Source organism: Mus caroli, chromosome 15 (assembly GCF_900094665.2).
Source record: "Mus caroli chromosome 15, CAROLI_EIJ_v1.1, whole genome shotgun sequence".
NCBI classification, from domain to species: Eukaryota; Metazoa; Chordata; class Mammalia; order Rodentia; family Muridae; genus Mus; species Mus caroli.
In genome coordinates, this window is record NC_034584.1 from 72,531,011 (window position 1) to 72,544,059 (window position 13,049).

A 13,049-nucleotide genomic window follows, 5' to 3' on the forward strand; every position below is an offset into this window, starting at 1 on the left:
CGTCTGTCCTGTGGACACACTTCTAAAAATGCTTAAGCAGTACCTGTGGGCAGCAAAAGTTAGCTCACTTACAACCTAAGCACGTCCTTGACCCAGTGAGGAAGAAGCCAAGGCAGGAAGAGGTTGATCTATGGACTCAAAGTCAGGAGGTTAGTAAACGGACTAAACCATAAGGACTCTGAGTCTATAGTGTCTACACAGTGACACTCTCTGCTGTCCCTTCCTTGGCTCCTAGAGAAGCCATCTGGCCTCTGGGTTCAGCCTTTGGCAGCTAACGGCACCCATTCATCAAGTGTTGCATGATGGATGAGCAGGTTGGTTGGTCAGATCTCGGGAACCGAGCCAGAGGAGCCACCACTAACACCCTATGGCATGTTGGCAGCGGTCTTAGTGAGAGACACAGCCGGAGCTTCAGAAACAAAGATTATTGTGTTGCCAGGAGCAGTGGTTCATGCCGGGGGGTGGGGGGTGGGGCACTTGGGAGGCCAGTCTACAGAGTGAGACTCTGCCATGAAAGAGAAAACAAGGGCTGGAGAGATGACTTAGGTGGGAAAGTGCCTGCTTGCCTTGCAAGAGTGAGGCCCTGAGTTCGGGTCCCCAGTAGCCTACATTAAAAAACAGCTCATGGTCACCTGGATCTCTATTGGGCTTAGTGAGAGATCCTGTCTGAAAGATAAACTGAGAGGGATTGGGGAAGACACCCAACACAGGCCTGCATATATGCATGCCTCAGCACACACATATACACACTCACACATACACACACACACACACACACACACACACACCACATATACAGACACACACACATACCACACAGAGAGACATAGACACACACACTGACACACACACACACACACCACACACACTGACACACACACACACTGATACACACATGGACGGACACACACCACACATACAGACACACATACCACACAGAGAGACATAGACACACACATTGACACACACACTGACACACACACTGATACACAAATACCCACCACACACAGACACACACCCAAGCACGCACGTGAGTTTATTGTGACCATGATGGAGTCCAAACTCCAGGAGCAAGGCATCTCCCTTGCAGCTTTTCTGAGCACCATGGGTCTGTTCTAAGGCTCCCTCTGTCATTTGGAAGGTTGCCGGCACCCTCAGCATCCCTGGGCTTGGAGGAAGAAGCATCAGCTTGGTCTTTGTTGGGGGAGGGGGGTACTGGGTTTTTAAGGCAAGGTCTCACTACGTAGTACAAACTGGCCTTGAGTACAGGTCGTCCTGGAATCACAGGCGTGTGCCACCCCACCACCTTGTCCTTTACCTCTATGTTGCTCTTGTTTGTATCTGTCCAAATCTCTCTTCCTGGGGACACACACTGTAGTGAGTCCACCCTATATGAATGTGGACTTCCTTCCCTACTTGCCATGGCACTCTGGTCAAGTCAGCCTGTCAGGCAGGGATGCCTAAAAGCTGCTCATGAGGCAAAAAGAGTTTGAAGGAAGCTCTCCTCCTGGAGTCTGGCGTTCTCTTAATTCTCCATTCCCGAGTTAGTCTAGTGTATGGATCCACGTGCTCTTTCAGTATCATCCTATTATAAGTGTCTTTTAAGATTGAATTCTGACATAGTTAAAGCCTTCCGCCAGTGTTCCAACAGTCCTAGAACATCCTTAAACCAGACAGTGACATTCAAAATAGCCTCTGGTATTACACTATCAATAAAAGCCAAGTTGTTCCCATATACAGGAATTTACAATGGTTTAGGAAGCAGATCGGGCTGTGGTTTTAAAGTATTGCATTATTCATGAGATGGTTAGCTAGAACAGAACTCCCTAGTTAGAACCATGACTTGGGTGTGAAAGCCCTTGCCCTAGGAGTTAAAAGTTCTCACACCTGGCTTCTAAAACTATAGCTGACCTTAGATAGGGCTGACTTTGTCTCAGTTATTTTATTGCCCAGTTCCTGCCAGTCTTTGCGTTTCCATTCTTCTGTTCTGTGTAAGAGTCATTAAGCATCCGGTTACCTCATTTGTACCTTGCGGGTATATCACCCAACTTCTTTATTGTCTTCTGTATAAAAAGTCTGATGCTCGATTCGAAAATTACATTCAGATTCTATACACAACCTCTCCTGTGTGCATCTGTTTGTCACCCATCCTACGCTTTGTCCACTCGCGACTAGAGACCCATTCCACGCAGACAAAGGGGCCCAGAGGGTCTGCGGCACCTACTTACATCTGCAACCACCTTGTTTCCAAAAGAAAGAGAAACAGGTTAAGATTTCAATACAGGAACCGGGAGGAACGCAATCCAGCCCCTCACGGGTGCTAACTCTCCAGGGCACCGTGACTTTACAGCCTGTGCCTCAGCATGGGACTTCAGCCTCCCATGACCTTGCTGGCTGCATTGTCTTAACTGTAGAGCGTCAGCACACACCAACCCTGGCACACTCAGGCACCGGCACCTACCTCTTGTGCACACCCACTACGTTCTCCCAATACAGGTATATACTCACCTTTCCCACTGTGTCCAAAAAGGAGCAATGCACAAGGGGCTGACCTGGGAACGTCCAGATGCAGGAGCCATGCCCTGACCTACCCAGTCACTTTGTCTCTAGGACAAGCCAGTATGAGGGAGGGTGCTGTCACACAGCTAGGCCTCAGGAAAGTCTCTGCTAGCTAAGTGAACTATGCCCAGAGAAGTAAAAAATGTCACACAGTAGATTCACAGTAAAATGGAGTCTAAGGCCTGAGACACCTAACTTTGGGTCTCATTTTATGTCTATATATTTAAGATTTATTTTTATTTCTCTCTGTGCGCGCGCACACGCGCGCGCGCGTGTGTGTGTGTGTGTGTGTGTGTGTGTGTGTGTGTGTGTGTGTGTACACTATGGCCAACATGTGGAGGTCTTAGGACAACTTGGAGTCAGTTCCCTCCCAGGACCCTTGGAGGCCAGAAGAGGGGATCCATCCCTGGGACTGCTCACAGGTGATGTAAATTGCCAGTCACACGCTCCAATCCTCTGCAAAAGAAGCAAGCATGCTTCTAACCTCTGAGCCATCTCTCCAACCCTTCTCATGACTTTCAGAGATGTGTCCTCCCACAGCTTTACAGTGAACTCCCCAAGGGCCTGAGGGTTGTCAGTGACAGGCAGTCCCCTGAGGCTCTGTTGAGACCACCCCTTGCTCATCTCCAGGACAGCCTGGGGTCTACTACTCAAGATGGGATCTACAACTTTTCTACATGGGGTTCCATGGAGCCCAGCTGTCAGCTCCCTCTGGAACAGTGGACCACATCATCTTCAGATGTCCATCTTGTCCTTCTCAGCCTCAGACCCTGGAGGCTCCGAGCTCTTCTCCCATCATACTGTTACGGATGCACAAAGTCCTGAGCTACAAGCTTGTGGCCATGGGCCGTTGCCTGGCAACTGCTCCTGAGCGACAAGATCAAGGTAAGTCAGCAGCTTCCATAGCTGAAGAGGACTGAGGCAGGCTTGGCTGTCACTGCCTTTCTGTCTCTGCTCAGGACTAAATCACAGATTCTAATTGCCAAACCAAAACCAGCTCCTCCAGTTTCCCCTTCCTGCCCAGCACACCCTGACTTATTCCCAATCCCTGCTCTACTGCAGGCTCCTCACAGCATGACTCTGACCCCAAGGGCCTAACTCTTTCACGTATTCATCCCAGAGACTCACAGGAAGGGCCAGAGCTGCGCTGCCGCTGCCGGGCCCTGGAGACACAGCTGTATCATCCCTGCCCTGCAAGGTCAAGGTTTTCAGATACATGTGGGCACACACACACACACACACACACACACACACACACACACACTGCAGGGTGCCCCAGCAGTGGCTCCCAGTCTTGGTAAGTTCAGAACCATGGGAGCAGAAGAGAAACCCGGCCCATGTGGACACTGCCAGGTAGCACAGGCAGTGGCTGCAGGCACCTGCCTCATAGAACACGTTGGACACGTGTTTATGGCATGAGCAACTTCTACACAACATGCACTGAACAACATGCATGTAACTACACATACACACACACACACACACACACACACACCCCTGTATGACTGTACCTAGATACAGTAGCCACAGGCCACATAGGCACACTCAGCCTACTGCTACTCTCTGGCCCTTCCCCCACCACCCTGCCCCTCCCATACACCATTGGCCAGATTATATTGTCCATCCATGACCCTGCCCCTCCCATCACACACCATTGACCAGACTATATTGTCCATCACACTGCCACACCTCATGCTGTCTAGAAAGGCAGAGGCTAACCAGTCATCACCTCCATGGCCTTGTCTTTAGTGACTTAGCTGTATTCAATTATCTTCCTACTTTGAGACTTGCTGTTCACATGATAGTAAGAAGAGGTATCTTTTTTTGGGGGGGTGGGGGTTGCAAATCTTCAAGGGTGTAGGCTCAGACTTTCAAGCACATCTGTGTAACCCTTGAAGGACTAGGAAGTCTTATAGAGAAAGAAGCCACCCAGCTGCAAGCTCAGCCATTGGAAATACAGAGAAAAAGGTCTTAGTCACTGTCTTTATTGATAGGAGCTCGGGTCAGAAGCAGCGAAGAATCTCTCAACTGACCACCCTCCTCCCTTACCTGCCCCATCCAGGAAGGCTGGCCTGCTCACTTCCTGATCCCATTCCTTCTCAGAGGGAGGCCTGGGCTTGGCCTCAGGCCCCACACATGCCTACGTTTGCAAACTTCCTCCTTCTGGGGTGGTTTGTATTCTCCCTGGCCCTTGGCTTCGAACCTCTTGGCCCCCATTTTTCATGAATACCTTCACTTCCAGTAGCTGACACAGAAACCACCCACTGAAGGGGCAGGGTATGGGCTGAACCTGAGGTAGGGGCACCTCCACTTCGTATCCTTGCCACTTTGCATCCTTGCCACCTTGCATCCTTGCTACTTTCTATTCTTGCTACCCTTGCCACTTTGTATCCTTGACATGATGCATCCTTGCCACTTTGCATCCTTGCTATTTTGCATCCTTGCTACTTTGTATCCTTGCTACTTTGTATCCTTGCCACATTTGCATCTGTGCTACTTTGTATCCTTGCTACTTTGCAACCTTGCTACTTTGTACTCTTGCTATGTTGTGTCCTTGCCACTTTGTATCCTTGCTCCTTTGTAACCTTGCCACTATGTGTCCTTGCCACTTTGTATCCTTGCCACTTTGCATCCTTGCCACTTTGTATCCCGAGGCAGCCCTGTTGTGGCCAGCAGTAGCTTCCCCAGCAAGACTCAATTCCCTCCCAGATTCCAGCAGACTGGCAAACTGAGGAACCCCATTCTTGTTATGATGAGGATACTGAGGTGCAGAGACAGAGGGTGTGGCCAAGCGGCTTGAGGTGACTAGGATTTGTGGGTTCCCTGAGAGCCCTGCCTCTCTGCAGGGTAGGGCCAGCCTTGCTGGGACCAGAAGGACCATCTCTGGGAAGGGAGGATGAAGTCCCGAGCCAGCTGGAACAGTGGCTATTCCCTGACAACAGCCCTTTAGTCTTCACATCAGCTGGAGCCCTGGGAATACAGAGGATGGGAGGTCTGACCCATCCAAGGAGCTTACCATCCCTCCTGAGTGTCTTGAGGAGCCAAGCCCATTCCCAGGACTCTATCATGGTCTTGTGCCCCTCTCACCAGCCCCACACACCCTCCAGGGGATCCTGGCCATGTGTCTGTCTTCTTCAGATCCTGCCTGAAACCATCAACACTGCAACTGAACTTACCCTAAGGGGAGCGGGGAGGTTGGCTCAAGATCACCAAGTTCTGTTCTCTCCTCCCTCCTCTCCCATCCCCCACAGTCTTTTTTACTACTTCAGCTCCCTCTCTTTCTCCCTCTTCTTGCCTCAGGCTGCTGCATGGTGCCTGCCCTGGGGACCAGGTAGCTGACCTGAATAGCCTTAATAGGGTGAGTCAGACCTCCGGTGGCCTGAGCCTGTGTGGTGTGCAGTCCCCTCTCCCCCACCACCACCACCAGAGAAGGAATACAAAATTAGAAGACGAGTCAGCTGTAGGCCCCAGAGGGGCCCAAGCAGTAAGAACCCCTGAAACTTGGTTCCATTTGCCTTCTGGAAAATTCTTCCCCTCATGTCCAGGAGCATAGAAGGCCCAGTGCTCAGAGGCTGGGGTGAGGGTCTGTAGGACACTGGACTGTCCTGCAGAAGAGGTAGGAGGCCTGGGCATGAACAGATTGGCCGAGACCACACAGCAGCATGGGGAGGGCTCACCTGGGTCCTAAGCTGTGGCATCCCACAGCGCCAACTAACACTTCCTTTAGGTTTCAGCCAAGCAAACCCCTGGCTCACCCGCATCTCTAATTTCCCAAGTCCTGGTATATCTCCTTGAGGGCCAAGATACAGACTGATCACCAAGATATCTTGTTTCTTGGTCAGATGGCCCAAATTCTCTTAACTTGGGCCCTGATCTGAAAGGAGATTGATCCTGGTAAGGATTCCAGACCCCTCTTCTGACAGGGCCCATCCAGGCTCAGTTTACCCATCCCTGAGTCAAATGAAGAAAACAAGGCCCAGAGAGGACAAATGACCGGCCAAAGGACACACAGCAAGTCCTGGCACAGTGGCACAGAACTCAAGCCTATGAACATTCCATCGCTGGACCCCGGTACCACAGCAGTCCAGAGAGGACCAGGACAGCCATGTACATAAGGTCATTCTCGCTGCTGCTCAGATCACTGCATGTGGGTGTCCGAGCCCCGAGGTCAAGCACAGCTTCTGCTCTTTTCTGAACCACGCTGGTTCTTTGACAGTCCTTACAGATGGCTCAGTGTGCTGGCCTTGTCCCCGGCTGTGGCCTCCTGGGGCAGAAGCTGCTGCTCCTTAGCAGTCCCTGTGCAGGGCCGTGGCTGTTGTCCACTAGTGCCAGCCTGTGCGATCTGACTGAGCCTCCCGTTCATCTCCTGCCCTCTCTGCATCCTCCGCTCCTCCTCTTCCCTTCTCTCTTCTTCCTCTTCATCCTCCTCCTCCTCAGTCTTCTCTGGAGGTCCCGACCCTGGCTCCTGGCTCCGAATGCGACGTGATGGTCTTAGCAGGATCCTGCGGAAGCCCTGCTTGAAGCGGTAGGAGAGGAAGCCGTAGAGGATGGGGTTTGCGCAGCTGTTGGCGTAGGGCAGCGCCACCACCAGGAAGTAGAGACCGAAGAAGGCGGGCTCCTCCGGCAGCGGGCACACCACATTGACGATGTTGAGCAGATAGAAAGGCATCCAGCAGAGGACGAAGAGTGCCACCACGGCCACCACCATGCGTGTGACCCTGCGCTCAGAGCGGCGTCGCCGCTGGCATGTGGGTGCCTGTACCCACTGGCACGAGGGAGCCCGCACCCGCCGGGTGGTCGACCGCACCTTTACCACAATGAGCAAGTAGCACAAGCAGATGACCAGCAGGGGCCCAAAGAAGCCCAGTGCGGCCGTGTAGATGATGAAGGCCGTTCGCCAGGCAGCCGCTGGCTCTGGCCACTGCATGTGGCACGTGCTCATGCCCCGGGGCACTCCTGAGAACACAACCACAGGCAGCACCACCACAGCCGAGGCCACCCAGACAGCTGCACTGACCGTGCGAGCCACCGGTGCCGTGCGCCAGCGGGCCGAGCGTGTGGGGTGCACCACAGCCAGATAGCGGTCCACACTCATGACCGTGAGGCAGAAGATGCTGGTGAACTGGTTGATGCCATCCACGGCCATGACCAGACGGCACATGAGAGATCCGAAGGGCCAGTAGGACAGGGCGTTCTGAGCAGCCAGGAAGGGTAGCCCTAGCATGAAGAGCTCGTCAGCCAGAGCCAGGTTGAGGATATAGACACTGGTCACTGATGGGCTGGATGTGTGCCGCAGGACCACGTAGATCACCAGCGAGTTGCCCAGCAGACCCACCACGCACACCACCAGGTACACCAGAGAGATCAAGATGCCACTGACAGCCAAGCCCGTCAGGCTAGCGCCCGCGGATGCGTTCCCCAGGGTGGTATCCAGGGGCCAGGTTGAGGATGTGTTCCCAGGGTCCAAGGTCGTAGGCTCGGATGAGGGATAGGTAACAGTGGCCATGGCTGAGATGAGGATCAGTCAGCAGCCAACCAGCCCTAACCTACAGAAGAGAGAAGAGAGCTTAGTTGTGACAGAGATGCTTCCTCTGTGCCACACTGGACACCACCGCCACTTTGAACTTAGAGACCTACTATGTGCCAGCTCAGAGAGCCCGATGAGCATCTTGTGTTCTCTGCACAGCCCAGGGAGGTGAGGGATGCTATTCTTAGTTCTCAGGTGAGACACCCCCAAACTCCAGGGGAAAGTTGATATAGTTGTGTCTTTTCTAGCAGAGCCCAGAACTTCCCTCAGACTTCCAATTCCAAACAGAATGGCAGTGAGTTGTTGGCATCTCCTCTCCTGGGAGTCAGAGCCCTTGACATCTCCCAAACTCTGGCCATCCCATGGGGTCCCCTACCTACAGCCCTGCCTGGAGGGGTGAGTGTGAATGTGAGTGGGTGCCTGGACCACTCCTCCTCCGGGACAGACTGGTGATGAGAAATCTGCATCTGAAGCCACATCTCCCAGGTGCAGGGCTGCATGCAGGACCCTGCAGTTGAACACTGGATGAAGCAGGAGGATGCAGCAGGAGCAACCATTTTCTGGCACTTGGTGAGGTCCTGTGTGCCTGGGCCTAGGGGACCCTTCTGGGCTCCCCTGCTGGACTCAGAATCTCCTGGATCACTGCAGATCGGCCAACGCTGGACCGTTGCCACTACTCCCACCTCTCTCTCTCACTCAATCACATCGTTTACCAGTGAGTGAGGCATCAAATGAGTCAGAAGAACCCAGAGTGGGCAGACTTGTGAAGGTGTGGGCTGCACCCTGGGGACCTGGGAAATGGAAGCCCTCTGGCCTCCTCCTCAGCAGGTTACTGCTCCTAGAACATCCAGGTACAAGGCTAAGAGCAGTCCCTCCCATGGGCCTGACCCTCTGCCCCATCTCTTCCCCAGCCAATAAACCCCTCTTCCCACCCCACCGGTTGGTTCCCTTGGATCCTGGATCCGCTGCAGAGTGGGCTGAAGGGGAAGTCTCCAGGCTAAGAAACTGCCCTTCTCACTCCTGTATTTAACTCACTCTGGGTCTGGACCCCTCCACTAGAAGCTGAGAGTGCTTTAGGTTTCCCACAGAGCCTCTGGATATAGGAGGCTCCTGGGAAGGGGAAGCACCTAGCTCCCAGCATGCTCCTGAGGAGGAGCATATGTGACAGCTCTGAGCACCAGGCTGGTGATGCCAAGGGTGGCAACGGACCCCTGGCTGAGTGCCAAGGCGTCTCCCTGCCACACTCCAGGCTGCCCAGGTTTCTGGCAGCCTCCAAGCTCCTGGCTCCGTGAGCCCCAGAATGTGTTCCTCAACCCACCGCCCCCTCAGCTCTCTTGAGCTGGGTCTAGCGAATCTGACCAGCGGGCTGTGGGATTCTGTAGTGTCCTCACAGAGCTGGCAGCTTCTTGTTGAACCCTGACCCCAGAAGACTTCAGGAAAAGCTGGTGTCTCAGAACTGACACAACCCCTGTGCCTACAGTGTGTGACTTTCCTGTTGTCCTCACCCACTGTCCAGGAACTAAGAGGAGTATCACAATCTGGGACATAGACAGGAAGAAGCACTTATAGGAGGACCTGTGACCCATCATCCTAGTTTACAGACTGCCAAATTGAGGCCGGGCTAGGGCAGGTCCCTGACTCAGTATTGTGGTGGTCTCACTACCCTGCTGGCTTAAGCAGAACTTGTCTGGCTGTTTGTGCTCTTGAACTCTGGACCATGGGCCCAAAGTCTCAGCCCCACAGGAGTCTAGAGATGGGCATTTAAATTCCTGGAACAGAGCCATGAATCTCAGAGTCTCAGGGTTTTCAGGCCCCATAACTTTGAAACAGGGAATACTCCAACTCCAGACAGCTGGAGTCAAACCATCCTAGGTAAGGAACTTTGGGATCTAGGACCTTACGGTTCTGCTCCCGGGGTGGGGGTGGGGCACCCCTACGTCACCTGGCCACTCAACCCACTTGCTTTACGCAGTGCCTCTTTATAGCTTTCCCATAGGGTGGCCAATCACAGGTGCCCAGGATGGCAGGAGAAGGGAGAGCAGAGAGCCAGGCAAACCTCATTTCCTGACTTGAGACACAGATGCCCTCAGGAAAGCCCAGCGTGTGCTCCAAGGAAGGCCCCTCCAGGCCCACATAAGCACATTCATAGCCTGCAAAAGCATGTGTGTACAACACACACACACGTACACACACGTACACACACATGCGCGCGCACACACACATACTCACAGGAACACAGCTACCCAGCCAGACCCTCCTCAGACTCGGAGGTGGAACATCCCTCCTGGTACCCTGGCTCCCCTCCAAGACACCCTCCTTGCTGTCAAAGTTGATGGGCCAGGCAGGTGCCAGAACAGAGAAATCACAGCTTTTCACTGAGGGGGGAAACAGACCTGCAATTTCGATGCCGTCTTTTCTTTAAGGTTCTGTGATCCTATGCCTGATCTAATTCCTCCTTGGGAGGGAAGGAGGGAGGGAGGGAGGGAGGGACTTTGCCTCCCTGTCTGGTTTATCTTTGGCATGAGCTTGCCTGAAAACTGGGGGTGGAATCTCCTCAGAACTGTTCAGGAGGGGAGAGACACACAGAGAGGGTGAGTGAGTACTCCCAAGCCTCACAGCAATTAAGGGTGGCCCCTCGGGCGTGCCAGGGACTCCTCTCACTAAGCGCCTACCCTTTCCGAAGCGCTTTCCTTCAGCACCTAGCCTATCGCCATGAACTTAGTAAGTACTAGTGGAAACAAGCAAGCTAAGCAGGGAGAAGTCAAAGGAGCAAGGCTGGGGCAGGTGATGAGGAAGGAAAGTTGAAGCTCAGAGAAGTTAAGTGACTTCTACAGGGTCACCCACCCGGTGAGTGAGAAATCCTGTCTGCCTACTGGACCATGCTGGCTTCCTTAAAGGCCTCTGGCGTGGAGTTGTCAAGAGTCAGGACATCCAGGGACAATGTAGGCTGAGGACCCCTGGCTGGCTCTGCAACGCACCTGTCCTCTGCACCCCTGGACCTTCCCCCCTCCCCACAAGAGGCTGGGATTTTATTAGCCGGCAGTGACTGACATGAGCCATAGGCCTGGAGCCTGACCCTCAGAGCCACCCCCTCAAGCCCTGAGCTGAGAACTTGGCCTCTGCTGATGCTATGCTGTGTGACCTTGGACAAGTCACTTCTCTCTGGTTCCAGACTAGACTCCTCCTACTTTAACGGAGACGTTCATTCCTACCTTACAGGGTTGCTGCAGAGGTGGAGGGGGCTCATCAGATGCACCACTGCCAGCTTCAAGGGATGCTCAAGGCCCGGGAGGCCAGATGGTAGCTTGCGTCTGGTTTGGTCCAGTTCTGACATTCTGCTGCACGGAGGCTCCAAGATTCTGGAATAATGGCATAAGATGCTGAGATTAATAGTCCTTCCTGCCTTCCAGCCCACACACCAAAAGCCTCATTGCTTTCTGGAACTCCCTACCCTTTGCCAGCCCCAGATTTAGCCCCAAGTTCAATCTGGTGAGAGATTCCCAGGTATCCCACCCTCCAAGTTCCCATGACCTCAGCTCTCTTACCTGCCCACTGGGCAAGAACTCCCTTTGTAGTTGCCAGGCTGGTTAGCACTCTGCAGCCAGGTACCACCAGAGCACAGCCAGCTGGGGTGCCACACCGTGCACACTCGTCCAGCATTCGTGGGCGTGGGCCCTTCCTAGGTCCTTGGGGGCCACGTCAGCCCACGTCGCCTCTCCCATCTGGTCCTCGGCCCTGACTTGCCACCCGCACCTCCAGGTACGTCACCCCCCATCTCCAGGACACGTGGAGGGTGCCGGACACGGGATGGGGGGTCTTCGGATGGCACCCAGTTGGGGGTGGCAAGAGACACTTCTCAAGATGACAGAAATGTGAGATAGCAGGGGACATAAGAAGCCAGAGGAAAATAAGGAAAGGAGGGGGAGGGTCGGAGGTGGAGAGAGAGAAAGGAGAGGGAGAAGAGACAGTGTGTGGGTGGAAAGGCAGAATGAGGGGGAGTAAGGAGAGATGCCTAGCAAGGAGCAGGGACAGAGGAGCTAAGAGGAGAGGCGAGAATAGATGGACGGAGGAGCAGGGAGAGATGCAGAAAAAGGCAGGGACAGAGGGAGGCAGGAGGAAGGAGAAAGAGGGGGTGGTGGGGACAGTGACAGAGAAGGATTGTGCCACAGATGGTGACATAGAGAGCCAGCAGACGCGGGGGGTGGGGGGAGCAGGAGGGTGCGGGAGGGGCCGGGAAGAGGAACTGAGCACCGGACAGCAGGTGCCAGACTGAGGGGCCGCAGGTTAGGGGCGGAGGCCAGGCCGGGAGAGGGAGAGGCAGATCTCGTTACCGGGGAGATTTCAGCCACCCACGCTGGCCTTGGCTCCTTCAGGGACTTGGAAAAAAAGAGGGGAGCAGCAGAGAGAGGGAGCTGCCTGCCAGAGGCAGGACAGCACCAGATCCCTGGGACTGTAGTTACCCATAAGGGAGGGGTCTGCTCAGCGGAATGAGGAGGAGAGGGCAGGGTGGGCTCCGAGATGTGGGCTCCGAGCCCGAATACCCCTTGTGGAGGATTCTAGGAGCAGCAGGACGGGTCCAGGAGACTGTGATGCTGGGGTCAGTTGGATCTGGACAGAGGAGCAGAGAGATGGTTTAGAAAGTAAGTATTTTAGGCTTTGAGAGCCGAGAGTCAAAGGTATACACCGAGGAAACAAATTCTCACTCTTAACTGATACACTTTGAATAATAACAACTGCCCTTGAAGACAATTGTTCATAACACATCAGCTGATGCGCTCCCTGGGAGGGGGAATATGTTGCTTCATTGGTGCGTGAAGGTGGTGGTCCCTGGCATCAGATTCCTCACAGGTGCCTACCTATATAAGCCATTCTCTCTTGGCTTGTAATCTGCACAGACTAAGTAGTAAACTGTGGCCATCTGTGGCTGCTGTTGGTCTAAAACAGACACGAGCTCTGAGCAGCC

At 53.9% G+C, this 13,049-nt stretch overlaps 1 protein-coding gene across 2 annotated transcripts; it reads right to left on the reverse strand.

The window, feature by feature from the left end:
- Positions 1-4,548: 4,548 nt before the first annotated feature.
- Sstr3 (somatostatin receptor 3) lies at positions 4,549-12,484 on the reverse strand. 2 transcript variants are annotated; one of them, XM_029469443.1, is made up of 3 exons: positions 11,632-12,484; positions 11,299-11,445; positions 4,549-8,105 (listed from the first exon to the last, which is right to left on the reverse strand). In XM_029469443.1, the coding sequence occupies exon 3, from the start codon at positions 8,063-8,065 to the stop codon at positions 6,779-6,781; it is 1,287 nt and encodes a 428-aa protein (XP_029325303.1). In that variant the 5' UTR covers positions 8,066-8,105; positions 11,299-11,445; positions 11,632-12,484; the 3' UTR covers positions 4,549-6,778. The 2 variants fall into 2 exon arrangements, with proteins under 2 accessions (XP_029325303.1, XP_029325304.1); XM_029469444.1 differs by lacking the exons at positions 11,299-11,445; positions 11,632-12,484 and adding an exon at positions 10,480-10,521.
- Between the last annotated feature and the right edge of the window lie 565 nt (positions 12,485-13,049).

Excerpts from the sequence above, each read along its gene's own strand:
- Sstr3 (XM_029469443.1), bottom strand. The coding sequence starts at position 8,065 with ATGGCCACTGTTACCTATCCCTCATCCGAGCCTACGACCTTGGACCCT.